The sequence below is a fragment of the Eleutherodactylus coqui genome, chromosome 7, assembly GCF_035609145.1.
Source record: "Eleutherodactylus coqui strain aEleCoq1 chromosome 7, aEleCoq1.hap1, whole genome shotgun sequence".
NCBI lineage: Eukaryota > Metazoa > Chordata > Amphibia > Anura > Eleutherodactylidae > Eleutherodactylus > Eleutherodactylus coqui.
This window is the reverse complement of record NC_089843.1, coordinates 220,363,700-220,380,585: the sequence shown is the minus strand read 5'-3', so window position 1 is coordinate 220,380,585 and position 16,886 is coordinate 220,363,700. Positions and strand designations below refer to the sequence as shown.

General features: G+C 44.3%; 1 protein-coding gene across 2 annotated transcripts in view; it reads left to right on the top strand.

Annotated features, from left to right (window-relative positions):
- Window positions 1-15,547, top strand: part of MAP2K2 (mitogen-activated protein kinase kinase 2) — a 39,706-nt gene extending 24,159 nt beyond the window's left edge. For both annotated transcript variants that reach the window (XM_066574431.1, XM_066574430.1), the window contains exons 6-11: window positions 63-187; window positions 364-577; window positions 5,013-5,077; window positions 9,002-9,063; window positions 12,881-12,926; window positions 14,902-15,547. In XM_066574431.1, the coding sequence (XP_066430528.1) occupies window positions 63-187; window positions 364-577; window positions 5,013-5,077; window positions 9,002-9,063; window positions 12,881-12,926; window positions 14,902-15,012 (623 nt within the window). In that variant the 3' untranslated portion in view covers window positions 15,013-15,547. The remainder of the gene's footprint in view (window positions 1-62; window positions 188-363; window positions 578-5,012; window positions 5,078-9,001; window positions 9,064-12,880; window positions 12,927-14,901) is intronic.
- The last annotated feature ends 1,339 nt before the right edge of the window (window positions 15,548-16,886 follow it).

Genomic DNA, 16,886 nt, shown 5'->3' with positions numbered 1-16,886 from the left:
TAGCGGACTCCTTTGCTTTTCAGTCCATTTATTATATTGAAAGTTGTTGACTTTGTGTTTAGACGTCAAACCATCTAACATACTGGTGAATTCCCGAGGGGAGATCAAACTGTGTGACTTTGGCGTCAGTGGGCAACTCATAGACTCCATGGCCAACTCTTTTGTGGGCACCAGGTCCTATATGTCTGTAAGTATGGGTTCCTCTCAATACAAGAGCTTGATTGGGCAGACAGAACTCCTATGTATACATGAACCTATACCCACTATGCATCTACAGTAGTATAATGTGTGCATGCACAGCTTGTTACATTAAACCTTCTCAAATGGAACTAGCATCTCTGCCTTTTTTTTCCCCCCGTTTAGCCAGAACGCTTGCAAGGCACCCATTACTCTGTACAGTCAGACATCTGGAGCATGGGTCTGTCATTGGTGGAGCTTTCAATAGGAAGATATCCTATACCACCACCAGACGGTAAGGAGCTAGAAGCCATATTCGGGCGCCCTATATTGGATGGAGCTGATGGAGAGTCCCAGAGCATTTCCCCCCGTCCAAGGCCTCCTGGGAGACCAATAAGTGGTAGGTTGGCTTGTGTATGTTCATGGTGTTCTTGAACTCTTGTTTAACCCCTTAACGACTGCCCCATCGGGAAACTACGTCCTCAGTAAGTGGGCTTTAATCCTAGAGGACGTAGTTTTATGCATCCTCTTTGGATTGATGCCCACTTGCCTGAGGACGTGACAGCTCCATGCTGTCGGTGCCTGCAGGTAGCCGACAGCATGGAGCTGTCATCCCAGGATGCGGGCAGTCCCCCCGGCATTGCGATCGGCGCTATCCAATGGATAGCGCCAATCGCAAAAAAGTAAAGTGCGTAAAAAGTTTAGATATTCAGCTGCCCTGATGGATCGGATCCATCGGAGCAGCTGAAAATTCTTACCTGGCTTGTCGGCGGTGTCCCCCGGAGATCTTCCCAGACCCGCCGGCGGTCTTCTGCGCATGCGTACCAGATGATGACGTCAGGCGCATGTGCAGAATCCCGGGAGCCCCCGGCAAATTTGAAATCTCCTGGCTCCTGAAGGTAATCGGGAACCAGGAGGTGTTACCGGGGACCGCTTACAGCGGTCCCCGGGCACGCGATTGCCGCTATCCATTGGATAGCGGCGATCGCGAAAAAGTTAAAAAAAAAAAAAAAAGTCAGTTTCACCTCCCCTCATGGATCGGATCCATGAGGGGAGGTGAAAATACTCACCTAAGTCCTCCCTGATGTCCCAGGACCCGAATCCCCGTCTGCGCATGCGCGCCCGATGATTGACATCGGGCGCGTGCGCAGACGGGCTCGAGCCCCGGGAAATTTAAAATCCCTCTGCTCTTGGCTGCCATGTGTAGCCAGGAACAGAGAGATTATACCGGGGACATGATCACTGTCATCCAATGGATGACAGTGATCATGTAAAGTAAAAAAAAAAGTTTTAAAAAGTTTTCAAAAGTTAAAAAAAAGTTAAAGCTTGCGTTTCATCTTCCCCCACGGATCATATCCGTGAGGGAGGATGATATAATGTACCTAAGGCCCGCGGATTTATCCGCGGACCTTACCCCAGCTTCTGCGCACGCGCCCGTCGCCAAAATGGCGGACGCATGCGCAAAAGCCGTGGATTGCCAGGATAATTTAAAATCTCCCTGCTCCTGGCTACAAAGCTTAGCCGAGAGCCTGGAGATTTCACAGGGGGCCGCGGTGAGCGGTTCCTGATCACGTGTTCGCCGTTATACAATGGATAATGGCGATCACGTAAAAGTAAAAAAAAGGTGAAGCTTCATCTCCCCTCACCGATGCGATCGGTGAGAGGAGATGAAACTTTTTACCAGAGGCCTCCGTATTTGCACCCCAACGCGATCTTCCTCCGTGAACTTTCCCGGATCCTGCGCATGCGACCGCCGGCAAAACAGCGAACACATGCGCAGGAGTCGGCGAGCACAGGAAATTTAAAATCTCCTTGCTCCCAGTGACCAACGGTCACCAAGAGCCTGGGGCAGTGACGGGTGGCCTCGTTGAGCGGTCCCTGGTCGCGTGAAAAAAAAGGTAGCGATCCACCTTTGGCCGGTCTCACATGACCGGATAGGAATTACGGATTCCGCATGCGTCTGATACGCAGATCAATCGCATTGGATTACACAATTCCGCTCACATTAGTGGGTTGGAATTGTGTAATCCACTCGCAGAAAAGAGAACGCAGCAGGTTCTATTTTACCGCGGATATCCGCAACATAGAGCCCATTGTGCTCCATGGTCGTGGATATACCCGCTGCCCATACGCAACTACATTGTATATGGGCTGCGGGTACCCGTGTCATCGCTAAGCGACGGTGCGGGAAATACAAATTTTAAAAAAGTACTGCGAATGACCGCCTGTGTGAGTAGGCAGTTATGCGCAGTACAATAGGCGGCCGTACGCAGGGTCACAGCTGGGATCCGCTGCGGGCCTCCGCAAGCGGATTCCACCTACGGCTGCGTGAGCCCGGCGTTATCCAGAGCGCTACCTGTAATACGTAATTTACAAGAAGCCCCGGGAACGCTCGCCTTCCTGCAGTTCCAGGAGCAGCTTGTTGAGCGTCTTCTGTGCGAGACCGCCGCACCTCATCAAGCTTACGGAGACTCACAGAGCGCCACTTTTTATACCCCAGGTCACGAAATACCCCCAAAAAGCATGAGAGGAGGGGGGATACACGGTTTTATTGCCCCATATACCCATCCCAACCAGCCTTCGGAATTACCCCTGTCTTCGGAAATACCACACAGTTCACATTATTACTTTTATCTAAGATTTGGGGAACGCCGAAAAGGGAGCGGAGTGTGTGGGAGCGGAGTGTGGGAGCGGAGTGTGTGGGAGCGGAGGGGGGGAGGGGGATTTTTAGGGAGTCAATTTTTATTCCGTACAAATGAACAATGGGGCCTGGGATTCATTCAGTTGTGCCCTGCAATCCAACAGGTGTTCCCTGCATTACAGGCCTAACCATGTGTCCTATAAGTAGATTAGGGCCACAATGGGTATGTTTTTGAACACGGGACAAACGGGGGGATCCATTTTGGGGTGAATGTCTTCATTCCTATGTACACTGTACAAAAAACCCAGTTTTTAAATTGACAAAATTGCCCAAAAAATGAAAAACGTAATTTTTTTCCTTCTGCTTTGGTTAGATTTATTCAAATACTGTGGGGTCAAAATACACAGTACACCCCTAGATGAATTCATTAAGGGGTCTAGTTTTTAAAATGGGGTCATTTGAGGGGGTTCTCTAGCGTTTTGGACGCTCAATGGCTCTACAAGTGGGCAATGGGGCCTGGAATTTATTCCGTTGTACCCTAAAGTCCAACAGGTGTTCCTTCCATTATAGGCCTAGCCATGTGTCCTGTAAGTAGATTAGGGCCACAAGGGGTATATTTCTGAACACGGGACAAACAGGGGGATCCATTTTGGGGTGAAAGTCTTCATTCCTATGTGTGCTGTACAAAAAAAACAGTTTTTAAATTGATACAAATGCCAAAAAAATGAAAATTTTAATTTTTTCCTACTGCTTTGCTTAGATTTATGCAAAAATTGTAGGGTTAAAATACACAGTACACCCCTAGATGAATTTGTTAAGGGGTCTAGTTTTCAAAATGGGGTCATTTGTGGGGGTTCTCTGTCGTTTTGGCCGCTCAAGGGCTCTACAAGTGGGCAATGGGGCCTAAATCACCTTCATGCTAAATTCCTGTTCTGAAAGCCACCGACTACTTCTTTCATTTTGGGCCCCGTTGTGCATCCAGACAAAAGATTAGGGCCACAATGGGTATGTCTCTGAACACGGGACAAACAGGGGTATCCATTTTGGGGTGCAAGTCTTCATTCATATGTGTGCTGTACCAAAAAAGCAGTTTTTAAAACGACAGAATTGCCAAAAAAACGAAAATAATTTTTTTTCCTTTTGCTTTGCTTGAATTCATTCAAAAACTGTGGGGTCAAAATGGGCAGTACACCCCTAGATAAATTCATTAAGGGGTCTAGTTTTCAAAACGGGGTCATTTGTGGGGGTTCTCTTTGGTTTTTGCCGCTCAAGAGCTCTACAAGTGTGCTATAGGGCCTAAAACGCCTTCAAGCAAAATTTAAGTTCTGAAAGACACCGACTACTCTTTTCATTTTGGGCCCCGTTGTGCATACAGCCATAAGATTAGGGCCACAATGGGCATGTTTCTGAACACGGGAGAAACGGGGGTATCCATTTTGGGGTGTAAATCCTCATTTTCATGGGCAATATAGGAAAAAAAATATGTCTTTAAAATGACATATTTGCAAAACTATGAAATTTTATTTTTTCTCCTCTAAATTGAATTAATTCCTGAAAAAAACTGGTGGGGTCAAAATACTCATGGCACCCCTCAGTGAATACATTAAGGGGTGTAGTTTTTAAAATGGGGTCATTTGGGGGGGTGTCTATTATTCTGACACTCATGAGCCTTTGCAAACTTGGCTTGGTGCAGGAAAACAAAGTGCTCCTCAAAATGCGGAAAAGTAATGTTAAATTTGTACGTCCTCTAAATGGTTAAAAAAAAACACAAGTTTTTAAAGTGTGCATTCAGAATAAAGTAACCAGATGGAAATATATATCTTATCAAAAATTTGTACAGTATGATTGCACATATTTGAGATATTACAGTTGAAAATTTGAAAAAATGTCAATTTTTTTCAAAATCTTTCCAATATTGGTACTTTTAATAGATATATACAAATTATATCGGTCTCTTTTTACAACCAAAATGAAGTACAACATGTGGCGAAAAAACAATGTCAGAATCACTGGGATATGTAGAGCCTTTACGGAGTTATGCTACGTTGAACGACGCATGTCAGATTTCCAAAATTTGGCTCCGTCACTAAGGCGCAAACAGGCTTCGTCACTAAGGGGTTAATGTTGCCATTATCCTAAGAAAAAAAACCCAACCCTTTCCTCACACGACCCTTCACCTCCTCTTTACCTACAGGTCATTGCATGGATAGCCGGCCAGCTATGGCTATATTCGAGCTGTTGGATTACATTGTAAATGAGGTAAGTGTCCTTGGGATACATGTGCATAATATTGTAAATGCTCATCAGTGCAGGAGACTAATAGGCAATTAAAAAAATGTCTGTGTAGGTGTTTCCTCTTTATGAACTTTGTACTTTTGGAGAAAAGCAGTAAAGTTCACTAAGTATTTGATCATTGGGTAGTGTGAACTATAGGATGCTCATGTTCTTGCCTTCCAAAACTTACTACAAATCCCTTGATCCATAACCCCTTAACGACCGGGCCATAGTGTTTTTACGTCTTGCAGCTGCAGGACGTGTATGGAGGGAGGCAGTGCCGCTATCTCCCTCCATACAGCGCGGGCGTCAGCTGTTTATTACAGCTGACACCCGCGGGCAATAGCCGCGCTCGGCCGTTCGGCCGATCGCGGCTATTAACCCTTTGAATGCCGCTGTCAATTCTGACAGCGGCATTTAAATCCCCCGAACGCTGTTTGTGGGTCCCGCACGGCCACCCCGCGGTGAGATCGGGGGATCCGTGCAGGTGTCATGGCAGCCGGGGGCCTAATGAATGGCCCCAGGGCTGCCTTAGCAGACTGCCTATCAAGCCATCCACACAGGGTGGCTTCATAGACTGCCTGTAAAAAAGCAGTATGATGTAATGCTATAGCATTACGTCATACTTCAGGAGCGATCAAAGCATCGCATGTTAAAGTCCCCCAGGGGGACTTCAAAGTAAAGTAAAAAAAAAAGATCAATAAAGTTTTTTAAATTGTAAAATAAAAATAAAAGTTTAAATCGCCCCCCTTTTGCCATATCTAGTATTAAAAAATCAAAATCATAAAATAAATATATGTATTTGGTATCGACGCGTCCGTAAAAGTCCGATCTATCAAAGTAGCGCATTATTTTTTCTGCACGGTGAACGTCGTCCGAAAAAAAAATAAAGAACGCCAGAAATGCATTTTTTTAGTTACCCTGTCTCCCAGAAAAAACGCAATAAAAAGCGATCAAAAAGTTGTATGTATTCCAAATTGATACTATCGGAAACTTCAGGACATCCCGCAAAAAATGAGCCCTTGCTCAACTACGTCGACGGAAAAATAAAAGTTATTGCGCGCACAAAATGACCGCAGAAAATAATTGAAAAAAATTTAATATCTTAAAAAAAAAAAAATACAAGTACTACAGCAAAAACAATACTATACAAGTTTGGTATCGTAGTAATCGTACCGACCCATAGAATAAAAGTATCAGGTCGTTTTTGTTGCAGTTTGTGCGTCGTAGAAACAGGACGCACCGAAAGATGGTGGAATGTTGTTTTTTTTCCATTTCTCTCCGCTAAGAATTTTTAAAAAGTTTTTCAGTACATTATATGGTACAATAAATAGTGCCATTGAAAAATACAACTCGTCCCGCAAAAAACAACAACAAGCCCTCATACAGCGACGTCGATGGATAAATAAAGGAGCTACGATTTTTTTTAAAAGGGAGTAGGAAAAAGCAAAAATGGAAAAAAGCTAAAAAACGCCCGGTCACTAAGGGGTTAACTTGTTTGTGATGGGCTTATCCGTGTCTTATAGGTTGACATGCATCTTTTTCTACGCTACCTTCCATCCTGCTTTCTCATAAACGGCACTTGAATCTAGATTTAATTGGGTTATCCCAGCTATTAATGCAAACCGTTCCTCCACACACATACATATTCACCTTTACATTCCGGCCCGGTCCATGGTCTCCTGATGCTGTGTGTTTACATTGACTGATGGTATGATGTGGCAGTATGTGCCAAACGCTGGATATTGCTCTCAGCAAGTATGGTATGTCGTAGCTTGCCATCGCTTCAGCCAGTGTTGGCGTACACAGCCAGGGGACTGTCGAGCACCTGTGGATTTTTCACGGTTATCAACCTATAAAAGTTTATTTTTTGTAAAATCTATACAAGCCCTTTTAAGGCTGTCGTAACCACGGGTATTCTAGATGGACAAGCCCGGGTATTCTAGATGGACAAGCCCGGGTATTCTAGATGGACAAGCCCGGGTATTCTAGATGGACAAGCCCGGGTATTCTAGATGGACAAGCCCGGGTATTCTAGATGGACAAGCCCGGGTATTCTAGATGGACAAGCCCGGGTATTCTAGATGGACAAGCCCGGGTATTCTAGATGGACAAGCCCGGGTATTCTAGATGGACAAGCCCGGGTATTCTAGATGGACAAGCCCGGGTATTCTAGATGGACAAGCCCGGGTATTCTAGATGGACAAGCCCGGGTATTCTAGATGGACAAGCCCGGGTATTCTAGATGGACAAGCCCGGGTATTCTAGATGGACAAGCCCGGGTATTCTAGATGGACAAGCCCAGGCATTATTACCTTAATAATCCTCAGATATAGTTAGAAAACTTGCCTTTCAGTTAATATCCTTTTATTCTGCACTTGATGGCCGTTTACTCGGATGAGCTTTTCTCAGTGTTACTTCCTATGTAAGACGCAATAATGTGGCTGTATATTAATTACTTTCACAAATCAAATCTAATTAGCATTTCTTGCAGGAGTCTGTTCAAAACATAAGTAGATTATGATGACCTCCATTAAAATTTGCTTATAATTTACCGTGCTTAAGTTATAATTGCATTAAAGGGGTTGTGCCAAGATTTAACCCCTTAATGCCACAAGACTGAAGTATATACGTCCTGGCTGGAGGCACTTAATGCAACAAGAAGTAAAGTTACGTCCTGTGGATGGTGCAGGCCCAGAAGTGAGCCCACGCCATCCCGCAGCAGGAGCTGGCTGTGACTGATAGCCAGCCTCCCGATGCAACAGCAGGGATGTTAACTCCTTACATGCCACGATCAATGTACATCGCGGCATGTAAAGGGTTCACAGAGGAAGCTCCCTCCCTCTGTGACATTATCGGCCCTACCCTTTTTGCACACTTACCAGCTTGCATAGAAACTTTTTAAAAATCCCACATATTTGATATGTATCTGTAATGACCTGTACAATGAATTGAACACAATGTTTTCTCTCCCTCCCCAAAAAAATTTAATAATACATTATATGTACCCTCAAAATGGTACTAATACAAATTAGTGTGCCATACAAAACGTTAGCATTAGTACGGCCATGTCAATGGAAAAAATTATGAGAGGTTGAGATGCAAATCCCCCAAAAATCATTGTGTCCTTATGGCTAGAATAGACCGTGTCCTTAAGGGGTTAAAGTGTAACCATCATTTAAATTTCATATAAATGTTTCTATTTATTTTTTTAATGTTGCAGAATAAGTATTTCTAACCATTTTTTGCAATATGTTTTATTAGCTTACTCTGTACCCTTTTCCTTAAACTCCTCTTCTGCTGCAGAGCTAGATGAATATTGCGAGGGAACTCTGTATTCACCCCACTACATAGGAGAAGCAGTAGAGGGCGCTCCAGCTGTGTCTGTTCTGTATAGTACAACTGCAGACACGGCGGCTCCCGCTGAGCACTTTGTTCAAAAAGCCTACTTTTTTAAACTTTATTGAGTTTCACACACACAATTCTTGCAGATACAGCTGGAGCGCTGTCTTCTGCTAGCAAGGCATTCTCCTCGCTGCAGAGCAGATGTACAGAATGGGCTAATAAAACAATGCAAAAAGTCTTAGAAACTCCTTTTCTGTACATTTTAAAAAATAAATTAAATGACCGTTTTAAAATGGTAACTGTCTGGTAGGGGGCGGCCGCTGAAACTTGCACATATCATAATAACAGTGGTTCCTTGCCCTCATGTCTGAATGGAACAGCAGCAAAGTTTGTGCTCTGCCACTCCATTCACTTCTGTGGGACCGCTGGAGCTGGCCTTGTCCTCGAACTTTAGAAGCCCCATTGAAATTAATTGAGCTGCACGGCTTTAATCTGTCAAATACTGCTATATATATATATTATGTGTATTTATCATCTATTTATGTTTTTTTTATTTTTTTTTAGCCTCCTCCTAAGCTTCCTTCTGGCATATTTACAGGAGATTTTCAAGACTTTGTACATAAATGGTAAGGAAGGTACACAGTATATATTAACCCTTAAATAACAAGTGTATCACAATGATCCTAATTAGAGATGAGCGAGCGTACTCGGAAAAGCACTACTCGCTCGAGTAATTGGCTTTATCCGAGTATCGCTGCGCTCGTCCCTGAAGATTCGGGTGCCGGCACGGAGCGGGGAGCTGCAGGGGAGAGCGGGGAGGAACGGAGGGGAGATCTTTCTCTCCCTCTCTCCCGCCCGCTCTCCCCTGCTCCCCGCTGCGACTCACCTGTCAGCCGCAGCGGCACCCGAATCTTCAGGGACGAGCACAGCGATACTCGGATAAAGCAAATTACTCGAGCGAGTAGTGCTTTTCAGAGTACGCTCGCTCATCTCTAATCCTAATACTTTCACATTTTCCTCCCTTTTTGATATCCCATGGGCTAGACCCATAGGGGAGACTTGTGTGCTTCACCTCCCTAGAGCTAGCCACCAAGGAGGGCTTGTCTTTACACGGTTCTCTAATTTGAGGACTCCTCCGGGTTAGTAAAACCTTGAGTCCTGGATGAGGCAGATTTTGGTTATGACAGGGGTGAGCATCACATAGGTGTTCCCTAGGGCGTACAACTTTGGTAACTCATTTTATTTGTTTCTGGCACATTGCAAGCAAATAACGTATACAAATACAATGACTAAACGTGGTCTTCATGAAACGCTGCTACTACAAGCTTCCCGAACGGCTCAGTAAGACTAAATATTAACCCTGTAAATAACAAATGTGACAGAGATCCTCTTAATACTTTCACAATGGGCAGGACTTTGGGGAGGGTGCGAGTTCACCCCCAGACTGACAGATTTATGTATAATGTACGCCAGCATCTGATGTGAATTTTTCTAGGAGTGTACGGCAGGTCGGACCTGGTGTACATTCCTTAGAGGATGGATGGAGGTGCTAGAGATGCGCTTAAAGGGGTTGTCCCGCGAAAGCAAGTGGGGGTATACACTTCTGTATGGCCATATTAATGCACTTTGTAATGTACATTGTGCATTAATTATGAGCCATACAGAAGTTATTCACTTACCTGTTCCGTTGCTAGCGTCCCCGTCTCCATGGTGCCGTCTAATTTCAGCGTCTAATCGCCCGATTAGACGCGCTTGCGCAGTCCGGTCTTCTCCCTTCCGAATGGGGCCGCTTGTGCCGGAGAGCTGCTCCTTGTAGCTCCGCCCCGTCACGTGTGCCGATTCCAGCCAATCAGGAGGCTGGAATCGGCAATGGAGCGCACAGAGCCCACGGTGCACCATGGGAGAAGATCCGCGGTGCATCGTGGGTGAAGATCCCGGCGGCCATCTTACTAAGGTAAGTAAGAAGTCGCGGGAGCGCGGGGATTCGGGTAAGTACTGGACGGTTTTGGTTTTTTTTACCCCTGCATTGGGTTTGTCTCGCGCCGAACGGGGGGGCCTATTGGAAAAAAAAAAAACCCGTTTCGGTGCGGGACAACCCCTTTAATACATGAAGAGGCATATACTTCTTCATGTATTAAGTGCACCGTGCGCCGGAGAACATTATACTAAGCTTGGTGTCGGATGCCGGGCTTACGGTCCTTTACACGAGCCAATCCTTGTATGAACAAGCGAGTGACATCACCGTTTACTTGTTCGTACTCACGCAGTTTGTTTAAAGGAGCCAACAATGCATTTGCCTGTCTAAACGAGAGTCCTTTAGTCCCTGTATAAGCGAATTAGAGGGACTGAATGAGTGCTGTTTAAACCAAACAAGAAGTGAACGAGCCAACGATGGTTTTATGCCTGAATCAAATGAATGACGAACGAAAAGTGAACAATTCTCATTCGTCCTCCAGTCATTGGCTCACAAATCGCGGCATGCTCTATTTCTCTGTGCTGGTCTCTCAGAGACCCGCACAGAAATGTCACTCCTGACGTGCCGGCTCCGCTCCGCACATGCACTGACTGAGCGTCAGCCGGCACATCACAGAGAGAGGAAGATGCGGAAGCGGGTGAGCCGCACTGCTCACTGCAGGGGCGCGGGTCGGGTCCCACTATGAGAATTCTCGCAGCAGGATCTGACCCGGCCATCTGCAGGCGGCCATACACTTAATCAGTGCCCCATTAGCACCTACGTGCCACTAAGATGGGGGCTTGTGGAACAGTCTGCAAAAACGGAAGGGGTTTACCACAGGAGCTAGTCAGAAAGGGCCTTGAAAGGGAAGAATCACTCTGTCTTTGTGGTGGAAACCACTTTGTAATAAAAGTTAATGATCTCAAGGGTGTGTATATGTTGACCGTTGACCGCACAGACACAAGTTAAAAGGACAACATGATGTCACCTCACATAAACGCAGATCTGCGTCACAGACTACAGTAAATTCATGGGTGTTGTGGATATATCGGATCAGGCTTTGCAGCCATATCTGGTTTAAAGAAAATCCTGTGCCTGTAGCCATCCACTTCATGCAGGTTGCAGATCAACTGGGCAAAAATTCCAATTTATTTTTTTTTTTTTTTTTTTTTTCTAGTTCCAGAGAGCATTTTTGAAGCTCTTTTATTTCAGTCTTCTGACCTCAGATTCAGCCATGAGGCAGAAGATGTCCGCCGACTTGTTGAACTTCGTCTGGAGACCCTATACCTAGAACAACAAAAAAGTGGTGCAGAGGACACAGAGAGAATAGCATACTAAGGGATACAAGATCTCATTGCTCTACAAATCCATCAAATCCTAGTTTAAATCCACACCAGATTTTTAGAGAACCACAAGGGAGGGTTATTGTACGGCTTCTTTTTTTAACGATGGTCACTTCATTTACTAACGGGCTAGTAATTTTTGGACTGGGTTAATTCAATAGGAGGGTCCAGTAATAAAATTGCACGATGGCACGGTGTATTCCACAACCTTTAGGGAAAAACATCTTTTCTCCTAATACATTTCAAAATCCCAGCACACCCCTATACGGATGGTAGCAGGATTTGTGTCTCTTGCAAAATAACACTGATACCCGAAATTATATACTTATCAGAACGAACTGCGGGACCCTAAAATAGGGAGATCCACAAAATATATCAGGCATTCTTATACATAAGAGAAGCAACGAAATGGGACCCCGTCGTAACCTTGAGTGTACAATACAGTGTTTTATGTGATAGTTCCTGTAGCTATGAGACCTTTGAATGGCCAACACAAATACACGATGAAATTTGGAATAAATGCAATTTTAAATAAAATGGGGGTTTTAGATGCACACAGCCTCCAGAAAAATAATTTGGGGGTATCTATATTTTTAAGCCGTGTCACTTTTGCTGAATTTTAACATTCTGACCTGGCAGTACATTGACAATTATACCACGGTGCCCTAAAATTTATCTCTGGGTGAAAAGTCTCCAAAAGCCAAGATGGACTCCTATGTTTGTAATTGGTGTCACCGTACACAAGAGAAGTAGCAGAACGACAAGTGTGTACATTTTACAGCTGTCTCATATGGGGTTGTAAAACCTCCTGAGAAAACTGACACATTTGTGAATAAAAATGTGGAGTGGTTAGACACTCAGAACTCTAGCAGGACTTTGGGGTGTCTCGTTTCCAGTACACAATAGGTGGAAGTTATTAAGGCTGGTGGTTCATGTGCAACGACCACTGCCCTCCCTACAGGATGCACTGGAGCCCTGCTCTTACCATCAGTGAGGATTCCAACTTTCATACTTGGCACAATAGCTGCGGCATTAAGAAGTTAAACCCCATGAATTAAAGCTGAGGCTACACTTCATTCCCGTATTGATGGCATGTTTTCAAATCCATTGTGGTAATTATCTATTAACAAATGCTGTCTCCCTCAGTCTTATAAAGAATCCAGCAGAGCGAGCAGACCTGAAGATGCTGATGGTAAGTGATGTGGTTACAAAACAAATATTGAACATTTCATAATCTCGCCAACATTTTTACCAGCTTTTTCTTCTTCTTGATAACCATGTATGAAATCTGGTAGTCTAGATCAGTGTTTCCCACCTCCAGTCCTCAGGGACCGCCAACAGGCCATGTTTTTAGGATTTCCTCAGTGTTGCACAGCTGATGTAATTATTGTCAGCGCCTCAGACATTGCCACGGGTGTTCTTGCTATAGGATATCCTGAAGACATGACCTGTTGGTGGTCCCTGAGGACTGGAGTTGGGGACCCCTGGTCCAGATGATTTTTAGTGTAAAGTGACTGCGCACCACCTGATAGGCCAAGGGATGTAGCCGTGTCTCATCCAAAAAGACTATAAAAGGAAACTCCATGATACATGTACTAATAATATATGAGTTAGGCTGCCATCAGCAGATTCCGGCTCTGACCCCAGCTGGCGACCAAAGTTATCTGTGTCTAGGCAATAACGCAGGTACTGCGGCCTATCCACAATGTCAGTTGCAGATCGGCTGTGGGTCGGATGGCTTCCATTGACTTTTTTCCTCCGCTTGCGGAAATTGCAATTAGTTTCCACAAGTGTGAATGACAAAGCGAGTTTACACAGCATGCTTTGAACAGTATTTGCTGCGGATCCTCCTTGCTGACGCTGCCCACGGATTTGGTAGCAAAAATCAGTTTGTGTGCAGCCGGCCTTAGGGTGCATTCAGACGACCGCATATTGGCCGGGTATTTATGCCGGCCGGAACTCCCACCCCCTTTCTGCCTCCTCTCCACCCCCTCTCTGCTCCTCTGCACTATTTGCAATGAGAGGAGGCAGGACAGGGGTGGGGCTAAGTTCTAAGAATTAGCTCTGCCCCCGTGCCGCCTCTCCTCATTGAAAATAGTGCAGGGGGGTGGAGAGGAGGCACTAGCTCAGAGCACTGCTCCCGGCTCTTCCAGCCGCCTCTCTCTGCAAAGAGAGACGCCGTATATAGGCGATATACAGTCGTCTGAATGCACCCTTAGACAGTACAAGCTAAGACCAGTCTTAAAAATCTCCAGATTCAATGCAGTGCCTCATACTGGATGGTAAATTTGGTGACTTTTAAGACCGTCTAGTCTACATTTGTACCACCTATTAGTTGGCTTAGTTTACACCAAAAAGTGCACTAAATTATTGGAGTGATTTAGGCTACGCTGGCATTTCATGGAGAGAGACCCCTTTATGTATTTCACAACTAAATGAAGTGCGAGCAAATAACAAAAACAACTTCAAGGGTTTCCAGGATATAAAAAATAAATAACGGAAAGAAGCTCATCTGCAGAACCACGCACAACCCATGGATGTGTGCCGCTGATTTTAGAAGGGGGCAGGCATGTTCCTCTCAGCCTGGACAACTGCTTCGACGTGTATGTGGGAAATACTAATAATAAGGAATTCCCTACCAGATATCATGTACGTCAAAAAAAGTATAAACAAAAAATGTACACCTGTAAACGCCAACTAGTTGGAAAATAGATTTGTAAAAGGTTTTCCAAACTAGTCTGTGCCATTTATCTCCAATCGCAGCTCTTAGATTATAAGTACGAAGCCTCCAGCTCACCAGAATGGAGATAAAATAGCAAATCCCTTCATTTGAGCTCCATAATGACACATAATGGCCCAAATGAGGCACCGTGTTTCAAGCACACTCTGTGCCATAAATAAGGGTGCGGAGAGCACTTGGAACGTGTTGAAGTGTCATTTGGACCAAATCTGAAGTTTTACTGAAGGTTATGGAGTTCAAATCAACTTGCTGCCTGTGAGCTTTGGATTATTTGTTCTCATACTTGACTTCTCACCTCCAGAGAGTCTGGCAAACAGGTGAGCTGGTTTCTTGGTGTTTTGTGTTTTTTCCTTATTGTTAACCTGTCCTAATAGTTCTGTATTGTGGATATGTTGTATAAACCTCTTGTCTTTTCTTTTCTCTATAGACCCATACATTCATTAAGCGCGCTGAAATTCAAGAAGTTGATTTTGCTGGCTGGTTGTGCAAAACTTTGGGCCTCCGTCAACCAAGTACTCCGACCCGCACCACTGTTTAATATATAATTTTTTTTTTCTTTTTTTTGCTACCTCCTCCCCCCTTCTTAATTTGCCCTTCCTTTTTGGGAAATTTTAAGAGGTCATTATAATGGGGAATGTGGAGCATGGGACATCTTTTGAACACATTGTTCTGTTTTTATCAAGCCAGCTCTGTTTGCTTGTGTGTATTTCTTTTTCCACGTCAGTCTGCCAGTCACCGCGGCTTTGAACTCCGTGCTCATGAGCACCCGTGTTTGAGCATGAGGAGTTGTGATCGGTTTTAAAGCAGTCTTTTGCTCTGTCAGTGGCAAAATCACGTAGGTCCACAAGTCGACTTTAAGGCGGTTTATTGTATTTCTCAACAAACAAAATGCCTAATTCGACCAAGTGGACTGATTCCACATGAAGGGGTATCATGGGTTTCTTTAAACAATATAGATAGAATGTTTCATCTGCAAAGCGCATTATAGTGTCCAGACCTTATCCCTTACATCCAGGTACATATCACCATGATCCATTGATTGTCTAAATAATGAATAAATTTAATGATTCTAATAGTGGTTTGGTTCTTTTATGGAGATAACGCTACGATGACTTATGACCTCTTCTACAAACCTGGGCTTCATTACTTTGTATTACTGTAGTTCAGCAAAAGTTAAAACTTTCAACCATTTCTGTTGTTCAAATACTATCGTGTGTGCTGCCAAATAAACACATGTTGCATTCTGCACATCGTAGCACATTATAGAAATCTCTAATTACTTTCCCATTTTAATACAACTTTATTTATAAAATTGATCACATGAAGGTGACAAAAGGAAAGTGGTGGGGAAGTCCTATCAAATAGGAATCATGCATGAATAGAGAGAAGTGTTCAGATTTATACAGTATTGTTTAAAATACAAAACCACAAAGGCTTACTATCACCCACCATTTAAAATATAATATTGGCTAATCCTAATGAGTAGCATTAGTTGGTATGGTAGTAGCCATGTAGGAGATGATAGGAAGATGAGCCGGACAAAAAGAAGAGGATGAGTCGAGCGAGGCTGTATTTGACCTTTCGAGGTGGGAATTACAAGTGAAATGGTAGTACTCCAATCTAGTCCTCTTCTAATATCATTCTAACTACACTGATCAGCAATAACATTGTCTGGGGGGCATGGGTATCTACCAATGCTGAGGTTTCTCCCTTGAGATGCTTTACAGACCTTTAGTGAGAATTCACCCATACATCTCGGGCTCGGTCCATAATGATGCTGGGGACTGGAAAGCCCATTTGAGAGCCATCCCCACTCAAGAACCTCACATCAACAATGGCCTATATATTGTATTTCTTTTTGCAGAGACTCCATGGCCTGTTAAACAGAAATCGAGGAAAATCAAGATGAGATATTTATGCACATTAATGACACTATTTTACAAGCGCACTCAAGCCAGATCTCTGACATATTAACTCATCTGGACGATATCAGGGGGCTGAGTGAAGAGGTGGAACCTGGACAAAGAGCTCTCCTAAAACGGCCTTTAGAAAAACTTGTGGAAATAAATAGAATATTTAGATCTGAGTCCCAAGTCCCCAAATGCTTCCCGTCCACATGATGGGATCTGCAGGCTCCACTTCTATAAGGAGGAGGATATTTTGAGAAAGATTAAAGGAAAAGGGCCAATTACATTTAAGGACACTTTACTGATCTTTCTAGAAGGACTCTCCAGCTCCGCAGAGCTCTCTGCCCTTTACTGACAGCCTTAAAGGAGCGAGAGATACCATACAGATGGGGTTAGCCCTTTCAACTTCTAGCCAGAAGAGATGGTAAATCTGCTATATTTAGAGGTCTGCGAACCTTCCTGCGTCCCTAGCGACACTCAAACTACGTAGGATTTCTCTCCTGGA